At 44.6% G+C, this 13,559-nt stretch overlaps 1 protein-coding gene across 1 annotated transcript in view; it reads left to right on the top strand.

Annotated features, from left to right (window-relative positions):
• Positions 1-11,870, top strand: part of LOC104535730 (glypican-5-like) — a gene marked incomplete at its 3' end in the record, with an annotated part of 31,365 nt that extends 19,495 nt beyond the window's left edge. Inside the window, exons 2-4 of the mRNA XM_010188258.1 lie at positions 7,152-7,251; positions 8,968-9,662; positions 11,781-11,870. Coding sequence (XP_010186560.1) covers positions 7,152-7,251; positions 8,968-9,662; positions 11,781-11,870 — 885 coding nt within the window. The remainder of the gene's footprint in view (positions 1-7,151; positions 7,252-8,967; positions 9,663-11,780) is intronic.
• Positions 11,871-13,559: the final 1,689 nt, after the last annotated feature.

Genomic DNA, 13,559 nt, shown 5'->3' with positions numbered 1-13,559 from the left:
GTGACTTCCTTGCTCCTGAATACTTGTATGTATATGTACTGCTTGTGTTGTCATTTAGATGTTGTCCTCGTGTCCTCACGTTCACCTCAGCATAGATTAAGCATAGTTAAAAGGGGTTTTTGTTCCATAATAAGGTACAGTTACAGTTTAATAACCAAACTCTTGTGTATTGAAAATTGGTAGTAGAAGTGTGCAAGGCCTTGTCACTGGAGGTTCTGCTCATTCAAAGCTATTGCAGCCATAATACCAAGCATCTGTTATGAAGAAACCAAACAGAAGGCAATCCAGTTTTTAGAGCCCAGTATAAATCCTGTCTAACACCGTGCAAGTCTGGGATTATTGGGCCATCACACCTTTTGGGGCTGTTTTTACAACAGTACTCAAATATGTCAGAAGAAACCCCACCCTACAGCAAGAACATGACTTGAAAAGATACTTGGGGGTTTATCTCATCCCATAAAGTGGTGATTCAGGGTTGATTTTTAACCAAATATTGTTCGAGCTGTTGCTTATTTTTACTGGAAAGCTTTTTTGCTTTCTAAGGAAAAATGAGAACTCAGTTCACTGTACATCTTTGCAATTGCACACAGCATTTGAGCCTGGAAAAATAGAAGTGGATGCTGTTTTATGTGGCAAAAAGTTGGTTTATTAGAATCATGGAGTCATAGAATGTGTTGGGTTGGAAGGGACCTTTAAAGATCGTCCAGTCCAACCCCCAGTAGTTAGATCAGACCTGATTTAAGCACTGTAGACTGGTTCTGTGGATCTATCTGGAAGGAAATGTTAGTATCTACAGAGTTGCCATTGAAAGCTATTTTGCAAGTGCTTTGTGCTGTAATCCACCTTGGAAATGCTGTGCTCCTTGCTGTGGCTTCCAGTCATCGCTGTCCATGTTAGTGATTGATCAGCTAAATCAGACTATGCCATTTCTACCCCCAGTCTGGAGGCTGTTGAACCTCCCAAGAACTTGAAAAATAGTTATAGTCACGTAAAAAACCTAAATACCTAGGGGTTTTCTTCCCCTTGTATGAATATTCCCATATTTTTACAAATTAATTGTTCTTGGAAAGCAAATGAAAGGCGTCGCTCCTGTTGTGGAAGTGCAGCTGTAGTTCTTTCTTCAGTTATTTTGGCCCGACTCCTGTTAAAGCTGTGAATTGGTTGTATTAAGGAAGAGCTGACAGGTTTGAACTTGGCAGATAGGAATTACATGAGTCATCATTTGAAATTCTGTCTTGATGGAAGAAGAATAATAGCGATAAGAAGCCCAGCCACAGTCCTCTGGGCTTTTATTGCTCTTCTAGATCATCTTACCATGGTGCTGCTGGATGTCTATCAGCCTTCCACTGATATTCCCCAAGAACCACTTGCTTTATTTATCTGGCAGCGGTGTCATCAAAGGTTAAGCCCACATCTGGTCTCCAGCTTTCTGCTGGTCAAGCGATGCAGTTTTGTTTGAGTAAGTAATTGTACCCTCTAATTACAGTGTTTAGAGTAAGGTAGGACTGCACTGAAATGCAGTATACAGAAATAATAAACAGCTACATTTAATTACCAGCTCATTCGTTGTATTCACAAGAAGTTTGAAGGTGAAACGAGTGGTGAGCAGATCAGAATCAAGTCAGTGAGCTGTAACTGGTTTTGTGGAGCATAGCTACTTAGTTACTGTCTATAAACTCTTCCATACAGTGTTTTCTTTAGAAAGGGCAGGTATGGTTTGGAACAGCAGGCTGCAGAGCTTACTCTAGGCTGTCTTTGATAAGTACTTTTGCAGCTGGTTGGAGATTTGTTGTACCTTGTTGTTCTACTGATGATAAAGCTGAGGCTGCCAGGTCTAGAAAATGTGTGCACTGTGGTTACTGCTTCCAGCAACTTGGATGTATCCCTTCCGTGCAGGTCACAGAAACCATCACTGATTTCATGGCAAAATGATGCTAACTGAACCAAAAGAAGATTGCTATGTGTCACTGGGGTGTTCTGGTCTTAAGGTATCTCCTAGGGTTCTGTGTCTGTTGCCTTTTTTTTCCCTTGGCATCCCCAGCCTATGAAGCAGTGACCCTGGTTTAAACTGGGTGTTACTTCTATTACCCATGCTTCCAGAACCAAATACTCACCAAAATACCCAAAGTTAATGGTTTTAATGCTCAGCAGTCTCACCAGAATATAAGCTGTATGTTTCCTGCCCTTCTTTCTGTACAAGATTGCGTAGTAAAGAAGCTGTTTAAGTTTCCAAAAAGTAGTAGGAGAAATCAGTGTCCTGTAGGACTGTTGGATTCAGAGGAGGATGGGGTTTGCTGGCTGGGACGGCGATCAGAGGGAGTGGTTGCTTCCTACATCATTGCACAGCTGTGCCAAGGCTGATAAAACAGACCTGTGCCTAAGAAAACAACAAAGAAGACTGATTTTCATGCCAGGACAGATCTTTTCAGATGGTACTTCATGGTGCTGGTTCTTGTTGCTGTCATGGGAAGTTCGTCTTCCAGCAGACCATTTGGAAATGGGTTTCCCTAAGTGCCTCAGCTTTGCCCACATTACCAAGCTCCAGTAGCGGATCCAGTAGCTGCTCTGAAACTCGGATTGCTCCAGGTTTTCTCATGTCTGGTGTTACAGATGGCAAAGGCTGTCCAAGCTCCCAGCACGGGAGACTTCTGGGGAAAGGCCGGGTGTTCCTATGCTCTGCAAGTCTCACTGCTGGAATTTGTTTAAACCATTTTCATCATTGTTTTTTAAGTTAAAAGCAGTCTTAAATTATGCTTGGACCTGAGCAGAGAGTTAAAGGATGGTAGTAGCTTGTAAATAATCCTAGCCATTGATCAGTGATTAGTCAGGGTTGTCCATAGCTGTCAGGTACAGACAGAGAAGGCAGCACGGATTTTACATTTTAACTTGGGCAGAGTTTCTGTCAACAGGGACATAACAGGATATTTATCCAATGTTGTCAGTGCAGACAAACTCATGGGGACACTGCTAAGTAAAGGCCTTGCCGTAACGCACAGGAATGGAAAGCTGGTTTTTTGTCTGTGCTCTATGTTCAGAAGCACTGATGAGCTCTCAAGACTTCACACCTCTCCTTGCCATCAAGGTGAGCAGTTCTGACTTTCCCCCCTTTCCAAAGCAGGCTTTGCTTTTCAATCCGTTTTGTACTCTGCCGTGTTAAAGGTGCTACAGGAGGTGAGTAGGAAACAAGAGATGCTTCCACTTGGCCCAGATCCTGAGAGCTCTCACGTTTCTCTCTGACCCAAAATGTTCTGGAGCAAGCTTATGTTTCCTGCTGGTGCTGCTGTAGCGTCAGCTGCCATGTGGAGGGCATTGTATGTCCGTTAGACTGCTGATATGTTTATTAACACCTGATTTCTCATTACTTCATCAAGGGTGACTGTCTAGGTAGACTGCCATTCTAACAACAGGAAAACACATGAAAAGTAGGGTTTGATAAAGAGCTTTGGTCCTGCATCCAGCAGAATGGTGCAGGATAAACCAGAAGGAAACTTCCAGCACTTGACATTCTTTGCTGCAAAATGTCATAAAACAGAAATGAAGGCGAAAGTTTTAAGAATACATTTTTAAAAGCAGCTTAACAAATGAATGAATTTCAGCTTCTGTCTTTGCAAACGTGACACGATTTGTTTTGCACTTACTTACTTTTATAATAATCTTATGATCTAAAAAAAACTTCCAATCCCTAACGTTCTGTGATTCTGTGATTCATCTTGTTTAATGATGTTTTTTGAGCTCTCTTTGTTCTTATTCTTTTAAATACGTTTAGAGATCATATCCAGAAGAGTTGAACTGAATTGGATCACTTCTGTGTCACATTGATGTGTAACTGGGTGGGATTTTCTGTGTACGTTGCTCTCTATGTATCCAGTTGCAACTGATACGTACTTAAATTCTACTGCTGCAAAATATTAATATGCTGCCCTTTAATTTGGAAACCATAACGATGCAGGAGATTTAATGGGCTTGAAAGCATGAGAAGGAAGCTATTGTTCAACAAACTGTAGCTTTCATTCATCCTCCAGCTCTGTAATAAATGCAAGATGTTGAAGGGAAAGGAGCCAAATATTGGTGTGGTCCTAAGAGACCAAACAAGTCATGGAGCTACTTAAAATTGTCATTGTTCTTTCGTGATTACACTCAAATCTGAAATGCACACAGATGTTATTTCTGTATAGATAGTTTCAGCCTCTGCTTCTACTTTTGGTTTATTGAGCATTGCTGAATCTTTTCAGTAACGTTTCTAATAGAATGGCTTCCTTTTTTCTGTTTTTATAGAAGTCTAGAGGTTTTTCAGTTTAACTTCACACATTACGGTGGCGCATAAGGAATTCCCAATATCTTGGAGAGCTGCTGCATGGGCAGGGAGGTCTTACCTTGTCAATTCTGTGGACAAGGCGCCAGCTTCGAGTCTTGCACAGAAGTGTAAGGGCAGTGGCAGTAACTTCCCTTTCCCGTGTGCCTGTCCTGCCCTGTGCTCGCTTTTATGGCCCTGAAGACACAGGGGTGCAAGCAGTCGGCCCAAACAGCTGAGCCTCAGCTGCTGCACGGCAGAAATCGTGCACAGAGGTGCTTAGATTACAGAATCACAGCATCCCAGAATGCTGGAGTTGGAAGGGACCTGGAAAGCTCCCCCAGTGCAACCCCTGCCAGAGCAGGATCACCAGAGCAGTCACACAGGAACACGGCCAGGGCTTTGGGTGTCTGCAGAGAAGGAGACTCCACAACCTCTCTGGGCAGCCTGGGCCATGCTCTGCCACCCTCACCCTCACAAAGTTTGGCCTCATCTTCAGCTTGAACCTCCTGTGCTCCAGCTTGGGACCATTGCCCCTTGTCCTGGCATTGGCCATCCCAGAGCAGAGCCTGGCTCCTTCCTCCTGACACTGCCCTTTCCCAATGGATCCCCATGAAGGAGGGCACCCCTCAGTCTCCTCTGCTCCACACTGCTGTGTCTGTGATGGCCAAACACTGCTGATCAAATACAGCTCACCTCTGGAAACACTGCTGGGTTTTGGAAATCATCTGCTGGAGGCAAGTTTGGGTACAAGATGCTGGCTCCACTGGCACCACAGAGCACGCTGGGCTTCCTGCCTGGTTCCTGGCATTCGTGTACACTAAAAACTATATGATGTTCAGTCTAACACAGATGGAAAAGCAGTGCTTTGCACATATAGTATCCGTGCTTATTCATCACGAGCATGGCACAGCTTGGTTTGGAGCAACAGCTTTCTTCTGACAGGAAAACACCCATCCTGACACAAAAGGATGTTTGTCTTCTCCTAAACCAGCCAGCAGCTACATCTCATATCCCCAATGAAATGAGAAAATCACAAGAGATTCCTAACTTCCCTCACACTGGTTTTGCACCAGTGTAACACTGCTGACGTCCTCAGGAGGATTTAATCCTGATTTAAGCCCATCTATGTCAGAAGAAGCTGCAGAATTTGTTTCCACAGGGAGAAACAGATTTAGGAGGCACATATCAGTCTGCTCAACACCGCTGTATCAGCGTTTTCCAAAGATTTCCTCTGTTTTTTTACCACCTGGAAGTTGATTTTGGAAAAGCACAAGTAGGTTTTAAGTAACAGCACAGACAAAACAAAAATATCTAACATTGTAACTACAGCTGTGAGTAGTTCCCCATGTCACGTAAACACTGCGTGCACTCACTGACGCTAACCCTGGAACAGCTTCTGGTGGTTTTAAATTGCTGCCACAGTGCAGACAGGGGCAGCAGCTCTCCCAGGTTGTGTCCGGGCACCACCCGTTGTCCAGCAGCCTCGTCCTTAGGACAAGAACCAAAGGTGCAGAACTGCCACACACCAATTTCTGTCCCAAAAACATTTCCGGGTGTGTTCTGAAGAACTGTTCCTTTTTCCAGGCTCGCAGATACATGACAACACAGCCTGAAGGAAGGCCTCGACACAACGATGCACTGAAATAAATGGACACGGCAGTAACCAGAGCTTGCATTCAGGGTTGCCTTTAGGGTAAACCCTAAATTTCTTACAGTGCGTGTAATGATGGTCAGCAGATGTGGTCTCAGTGAATACACACAGACTGGAGTTATCCAGGAAAATCTGAGCTGATGTACGATAGTCACACATAAAGTTGATCTGCTCCCCCTCTTACACCAGACCTTCACAAGCTATAGTGATTCTGAATTCTGTAATGCCAGGGTTCTGAGGGGGAGCATTAGGAAAGGCGAAGCAACTTCCAACTTGCTGGATTATGAATGAGCCCGAACCTACTTCCTTCTCTTTCCACAGGTCCAACACAGGAATGGTAGCATGGGAACCATTCTCCCAAAATGAAGTCAATCAGAAAGATAATTAAGGGAGTGGAGCATCTCCTGCTGAGGAGCGGCTGAGGGAGCTGGGGCTCTTGAGCTTGGAGCAGAGGAGCCTGAGGGGTGCCCTCATTCCTGGGGATCCATTGGGAAAGGGCAGTGTCAGGAGGAAGGAGCCAGGCTCTGCTCTGGGATGGCCAATGCCAGGACAAGGGGCAATGGTCCCAAGCTGGAGCACAGGAGGTTCAAGCTGAAGATGAGGCCAAACTTTGTGAGGGTGAGGGTTATGGAGCATGGCCCAGGCTGCCCAGAGAGGTTGTGGAGTCTCCTTGTGTGGAGACACCCAAAGCCCTGGCCGTGTTCCTGTGTGACTGCTCTGGTGATCCTGCTGTGGCAGGGGTTGCACTGGGGGAGCTTTCCAGGTCCCTTCCAACTCCTGACATCCTGGGATTCTGGTATTTGGGTTTCTCCTAGGAATAAAAATAAACACTTAGGGTTGATGTGGCAAACAAAGACTTTTGAGCACAGGAGCACACAGCTAGAACTGCACCGCGGTTCAGGTTGTGTCAATATTTCCATCACAAATCCAGTTTTCAGAAGATTTTTCACCTGTGGAAGTCTGCTCCAGTCCAATACTTGGCAAGGTGTTTGTCTGCCTGGAGATGAACTTTCTTCTTTTGCAACCAAAGTGTATCTGGATTCTTAATATGAGGATTTTACAAGCTCTCCCTGAGCATTCGTTGCTGTAATACCAGTGGGAGTGCTGAAGTGATTCTCTGGCAGAAGGCAACAGCGTGCACACGTGTGTGTAAAATCCCCATGATTTAATGTACAATGCGATACGTTGTGTTATCTGTCTGGTTAGATCACCCTTCGTGATAAAGGGATTGTAACGCTGATCGGAACAAGTGAGCGAGTCGCCCAGGGAGCTGTGACGGAGGAAGGCGCTGAGCAGGCTTTGCCTGGTGTGTGCTAATCTTGACTTCCAGTATTGTGTCTGCTCCTTTCAGCTGATCTGGGAGCGACTTCGCTTTGTGTAACACCGCAGTGAATGGCGTGGTGATGTTCGGATGAATGTGGAGTGGGATTAGACTGACAACCAATTATTTGGCCAGTCCTCTGGAGATCTAACGTGACAGGTCTGCTGCCTTGACTGGAGCACAGGAATGATTTATGTCAGAGGCTTTTTGTTGTAGCGCTTCCAAAGCAAGCAGTGGGAATGGTGTGGATTGCTGTCTTCTGCATCCTTACTAATAATCTTAGGAACTGATCCCTTCCTTGCCCCCTCTGTGAATTCTAGCACCCCAGTCAGTGTTTTGGGGGTATAATATTTGCTGTCTGCAATCTGAAATGTGTTAACAGCGGCAGTCCTGAAATAGATAGTTTTTAGGATACTCAAAAATGGTGTCGTTAAAGGCGACACTGTTTTCCTGACCTCATTATTTCATTTTGGCTCTCATTGACAGCAGACTTGCTGTCACGTCCTGCCCGACCACTGGCTGGTGTCCAGACCCAGCCGGTGCTGAGGGGAGAGGATGCATTGGCGCAGGATCTCTCCTGCAACCTGGACGTGCACTCTTCGAGAAGTGAAAGTTTTTCGGCCACCCACTCCCAGTGGTGTAAAACAAAAGCTCCAGCTCGTGTTCGTGTTCAGTTCTCCCAAGCTTTCACTGAGCTGCTGGCCAGCAGCTCTTCTGCAGTTGCTGTTTGTGTGTCAGCTCGGCATCATCCATCCTTCTGGCGTGTATTTACTGCGCATGTCAGCTCTCCCAGTCTGTACAAGGAGTGCTTTAGAAGTCTGGCCGCAAATGTCTTGGGCTTTTTCCCGTTCTTAAGGATTTCATAGCAGATCACCTGGGATGAAAAGCTAATGTAACTTTAAGATGGTACTAGGTTATCAAGATACTTTCGTAAACTATTAAATGATTAAAATGTTTCATTTTTTGTGTTGAAAAGTACAGTTAATGAATGAGGGTCAGCATTTCTGTGAGTGTAATTCTCTGACTTCACTGCATCTTCTTGACAAGACATTTGAATGTGAATTTCCCCCCCGTTAATAAATGTGGATATTGTATCATTATTGATTCAGTCCGGTGTGGCAGCAGCAGTGTGACTGGTGTGTGACTGGTGTGTTACAGACCCTCCTGCTACCAGCCACTGCTTTGTCTCACAGTTCCAGGCTTGCATCACGTAAATAGTTTTGCCCATTCAAGTAGATCCCCTCTGGAGTTTTATGGGAACACTGAACACGGTGCAGTCTGCCTGTGTGCTGGAAGCTGGTGTCACTGGTATGCACAGGGGTGTTTGGAAGTGTGTGTATTTGAGCTGCCCAAGTGCAGTGTCAGAAGCCATCGTAAACCCTGCCTGTGTTCACTGGAGTCCATGGGGGTCCTTCATTGACCTCAGGAGTTTGGGTCCGGGTCCAGCTACTGAGAACACAACTCATCTCTTTTCAAGAAAATATTTGTGTATTATGTGGTTTTTTTATTATGAACATGTAATATTTAGGTGTCTTTTTAGTCATATTACTGAAGAAAACTGTAGTAACTATTAGTGTATTCGTATTGCAGTTTTCATCTAGCTGTTGATGTTCCTGTTCAGGACAACACTAGTCCTGTGACAAAGATGTCAGGTGCTTGCTATTAACCTCTAGTTCTTTCTCTCCCCTGTCCCTTTTTTAGAGGCCTTTGAATCTTTGCTTCGCTTTGCTGAAAACCGCACAAGTGCCCTGTTTGAGACTGCTTACAGACCTGTGGCGAAAGAAGCAGCAGAGCCCATTAAAGAGCTCTTCACGGACATCTCTCTCTACATTCTGGGTGCAGAGACTACAGTGGAAAGCGCAGTATTGCGGTTCTTTGACAGTCTCTTTCCTCTGGTGTACAGCCGGCTAATAAACCCAGGAATTACAGATTTATCAGAGGACTACATGGAGTGTCTGCGGCTTACAAGGCAAGACATCAATCCTTTTGGACGCTACTCTAAAAACATGGTTACGGAGCTGTCAAAATCTCTCTGGGCAAGTAGGATGCTCAGCCAGGCCCTGAGTCTGGGCATCGAAGTGATAAATACGACTGAACACGCAGCGCTCAGCAAGGAGTGCAGCAGAGCCCTGGTGAAGATGCAGTACTGCCCGCACTGCCAGGGCCTGACGCTGATCAGGCCCTGCGTGGGGTATTGCCTGAACGTGATGAGGGGCTGCTTGGCCAGCGTGTCGGAGCTGGACGCGCAGTGGAGGGAGTACATCTCCACCCTGGAGTATCTGACGAACGAGATGGCAGCCTCACATGATCTGGAAGTTGCGCTGGCGGGGATGAGGAACTCCGTCAACGAAGCCATCCTGCACGCTCAGTTGAATGGACCCCAGCTCTCTGCTACAGTAAGTGCTCTCTAATTATTCTCTACTCCCGTTGATCACATTCATTATCTAGTGAATAAACATTTAAACAAGTTGGCGTTGTCTTTGAATCAGCTTTAAGTCTTCAACTGGATCTTTGTTTAATAGTCTGTGAAAACATTACAGATTTTTTTTCAGAGTCTGCTTTGAAATGAAAGGGGGGGGCAGAGGGAAGCTTCGACCTTGAGAAGCAACCCTGTAAAACAGATAGCACTGGCTTGTCTGCAGAATTTGCTAAACAAAATAACTGGGGTGTATTATACTTGGTATCAACAATGTGTGTTCATCTAAAACATCTACACCTAAACCATCTGTAACTCTTGAAGCAGTGTTTCCCTGGCGTGTAAGCATCTGTAGCATGTGGGTAAGTGTCAGGAGGAAGGAGCCAGGCTCTGCTCTGTGCTGTCCAATGCCAGGACAAGGGGCAATGGTCCCAAGCTGGAGCACAGGAGGCTCAAGCTGAAGATGAGGACAAACTTGGTGAGGGTGAGGGTGGCAGAGCATGGCCCAGGCTGCCCAGAGAGGTTGTGGAGTCTCCTTGTGTGCAGACACCCAAAGCCCTGGCCGTGTTCCTGTGTGACTGCTCTGGTGATCCTGCTGTGGCAGGGGTTGCACTGGGGGAGCTTTCCAGGTCCCTTCCAACTCCTGACATTCTGTGATTCTGTGATATGAGGACATTCCACAGGACCTGATATAATGGTATATATATATAAGTGTCTATATATATATAAAATTGGTATAATAGAGGAGTGTGTTTCTACATAAAGACAAAGAAGTTAACTTTTTCATGATTTTACAGTCCCTTTCCTTTTGTGTTGGCTGAGACATCAGGGAGGTGGTACAAGTCTATAATGAGTGCACCTGTCATAAAAAAGATGGAAGAAGAGCATGAAAAAGTCAAACTTACTTGACAGCGTTTCCATAAGTAAAGGATAAAAATACACTTTAAGTGGATCCGATGTTTGTACGTGGTAGGTTAAGGAGGAAGGAATTGGACGGTTGAACTGTCTCGTCAGTAATAGCAGCGTATGACTGGCAGGTGTTCTCTGGAGGTGCTGAAGATTAGGCCAGCAATTACTGAAATGACTAACGATGCAGCTGACTACATCTGTATGCGGTTCAACGTGTCTGTCAGTGGAAAAAGAAGTGCAGCAGTGTGGCCTTAAGCAGGGTAAAGGCTCACTTAAAATACGCGGTTAGAACCGCCTGTCTTGAACGTAAATAAATTAGTACAGAGAACGAATTAGAAGGAAATGCACAAATCTAAATATTTAATTTCTGTGCTAAAATCTGATCACCATGTTATGTGAGAGAAAAGATATTTCAGAGTCTACAGGAAGAAGCTATGCCAAGGATATTTTAAACTAAGGAAGTATTTTACTAGGAGAAAAATGCCTGTATGTTTGTAACCTTCCAAGATACTTGGTACCACAGAGCCAGAGACTTACATACGTAGATTATAGAAAAACCCAACCACTTCTACTAATCAGGTAACATTTTCACTTGCCAGTTGTAGTTATCTCACTTTTGTATGAGTCTAGAAGGGAAACAGTGCACAAATCAAAGTACACTATTATATATATTAGTTTTACCTGACTATAGATAGATACCTCTGAAATCGCTGCATGGCTTCACTGCTGATTATGCAGAAGTAATTGGGAATAAAGTTAAACTTTCTGACTACTAGCAGCAGAAATGGTCTGACAGATACTTCCTGCAATACATGCAGCATGTTAGAAAACACTAAAACAAGCCTGCATTGCGTTTGTCAGCCTCAGTTAATGTGCATTTCCTAAGCTTACAGGGTAAAATTCGTAATATCAGATAATTATGGATGAAGTCAGTAAGTGCATTGCTTTTAACTCATGTGGAAGTGGAATTTTCTCTGAAGTGCCCTTCAGGCTGAGGGTTTTCTTGGTTATTCAAATAGTTTTATTCAGGTCTTTCTCAAACATTTTGCTTTTTCCATTCAATATGAAGTCAGAAAGTGCTGTTGTGTTTGAAACGCCGTGGATTATTTTTTCCCCAGTTACCTGTTTTGTCTCACTTGTGAAGTCTGTGTGCAGAAGATTGCGTGTTGTTTTCGGGTCTGCTCTGTAGGACAGCAAAGGGGGTTTTCTGTGTGAAAATGAGAACTACGTGCCAGTGTGCGTTATCCTCAGGCTTCGAGCCGTTTTAGTTGTCGGCAGGGTAAGAATATGTTCTGAAGACAGAGCATGTTCCACTATTTGAGCAAGTATTTAGCCTGATACTGCTTTAAAACTTCACTGATTAGTTACAGAGGATAATTGTGGTTTAGAAAACGGGGCCCAATTAAGCTGCGTTTCTTCCTCTGAAGAAGCGGAAAGGAGCTCAATCCACAGCCACAGGATTTCCGGCTGGGAGGTGGCTTCTGAGACCCCGGGGCCTGATTCCCAATTACACTGCGGCCCTTTTGGGCCGTGCTGATGGGGTTTGTACCCAGTGTAATTACTGTGTGGTTTACTTAGGGAAAACTTGCTTCAGAAAAGGAGATACCTTCTCTTTTCCCTTCATAAAAATGGAGAGACCTTATTCTGTTCATTGCAGGATGCTCTTCAGCTTCTACAGAAGTGGAAATGTTAAACTTATGTACAGTATCCATTACAAATGCTGTAATTGGCTTCATTCAATTATAAATAATCTATGGAAAACTCATTCAGGAAAGCAGAGCACTCCTAGTAATTTTCATTTACCCTGAGGCAACCTTAATTAATGCACCTGCCCTTTTAGGAGATGTTTTACATTTTTTAATAGACAACATGGCTAAAAATTAGAGGTCTTTTTTTAGCTCGCTGCCTGCCTGGATGATAATGAATAATGGAAAGTTTGATGATGTTTTCCTTGAAACAGGGGGAAGGGGTGAAGTAAACCAATAAAGCACTTAGGGTACTCTGCTCAAATGAGGCACAGTCAATTATTACAGATGTAAGAAGAAAAAAAAAATCCTATTTGTATGAAGAGTGCATAGCTTCAACCTCTGCTGATCTCGTCCATTATAGCCAAGAGAATCACCCGATTTGCTGGGCTAGCACATGTGAAAGGTCACCTTGAAGATATTAGCAATCTCCCCTCAGATTCCTCCAGAACGTGCCGTGCCATTTGTTCAATCCCTCTGGCCTGCATCCAGCTCACTTACCCTAATGCGGGCCAGCCGCAGGCTGCAGCATCAGCAGCCACAGCCACTGCTCTCTGGTTTGGCTGCTGGATCCTCATTGCCTTTCGTGTTGGTAGGCATCCCGCCTGCCGCTTGGTGCCAGCTCCAGGGAGCGAGTCAGTTCACCCTTACAATTTTTGAGATGTTTTATCTTGGTTGGGTTTTTGGTTTTTGTTGGTTTTTTTTCTTCTTGTGTCTCTGTTTTAAAGCTGGTCTGATTTTTCCTGTATTCGGTCTGCTGTATTGCTTTATTTGATTTTTAAATGCATTTCTCTCATCATCGTTAGTGTTTTGATTCTGAAATGGCTCTTGCTGACCATTGCGTGGTACTTAACAGTCAAGAAAGCAGCTGCTTTGCAGATGGATGCAGGGAAGGCCTTATAGGAATGCAGTTACCTGAGGTATTTAACCCATGGATGGGCAAAATGGGGAATGTTGGTAGCGCTGGAGAGAGCTGGGAGGCAGCGAGGAGTCTCAGAAGACAACAGAAGCACTGAAAGCTTGTCTGATGTTCGGGTTTTGCAATATTCTTATGGAATAGCTGTATTCTGGTGTCATACCTTGAAAAGCAAACGAGGGAAGCTCATGTGATGTGTTCAGTAGTGCTCAACAGGCAGTGGTCGAGGCAGAATTAAAGAGAAGGATTTTTTTCAGCTCTTACTACTGGACTCCAACAGCACCTCATGTTTAGAGATACCTGAGAG

Source organism: Mesitornis unicolor, unplaced genomic scaffold (assembly GCF_000695765.1).
Source record: "Mesitornis unicolor isolate BGI_N332 unplaced genomic scaffold, ASM69576v1 scaffold8197, whole genome shotgun sequence".
In the NCBI taxonomy this organism is placed as follows: domain Eukaryota; kingdom Metazoa; phylum Chordata; class Aves; order Mesitornithiformes; family Mesitornithidae; genus Mesitornis; species Mesitornis unicolor.
This window is presented reverse-complemented; position numbering and strand designations above follow the sequence as displayed.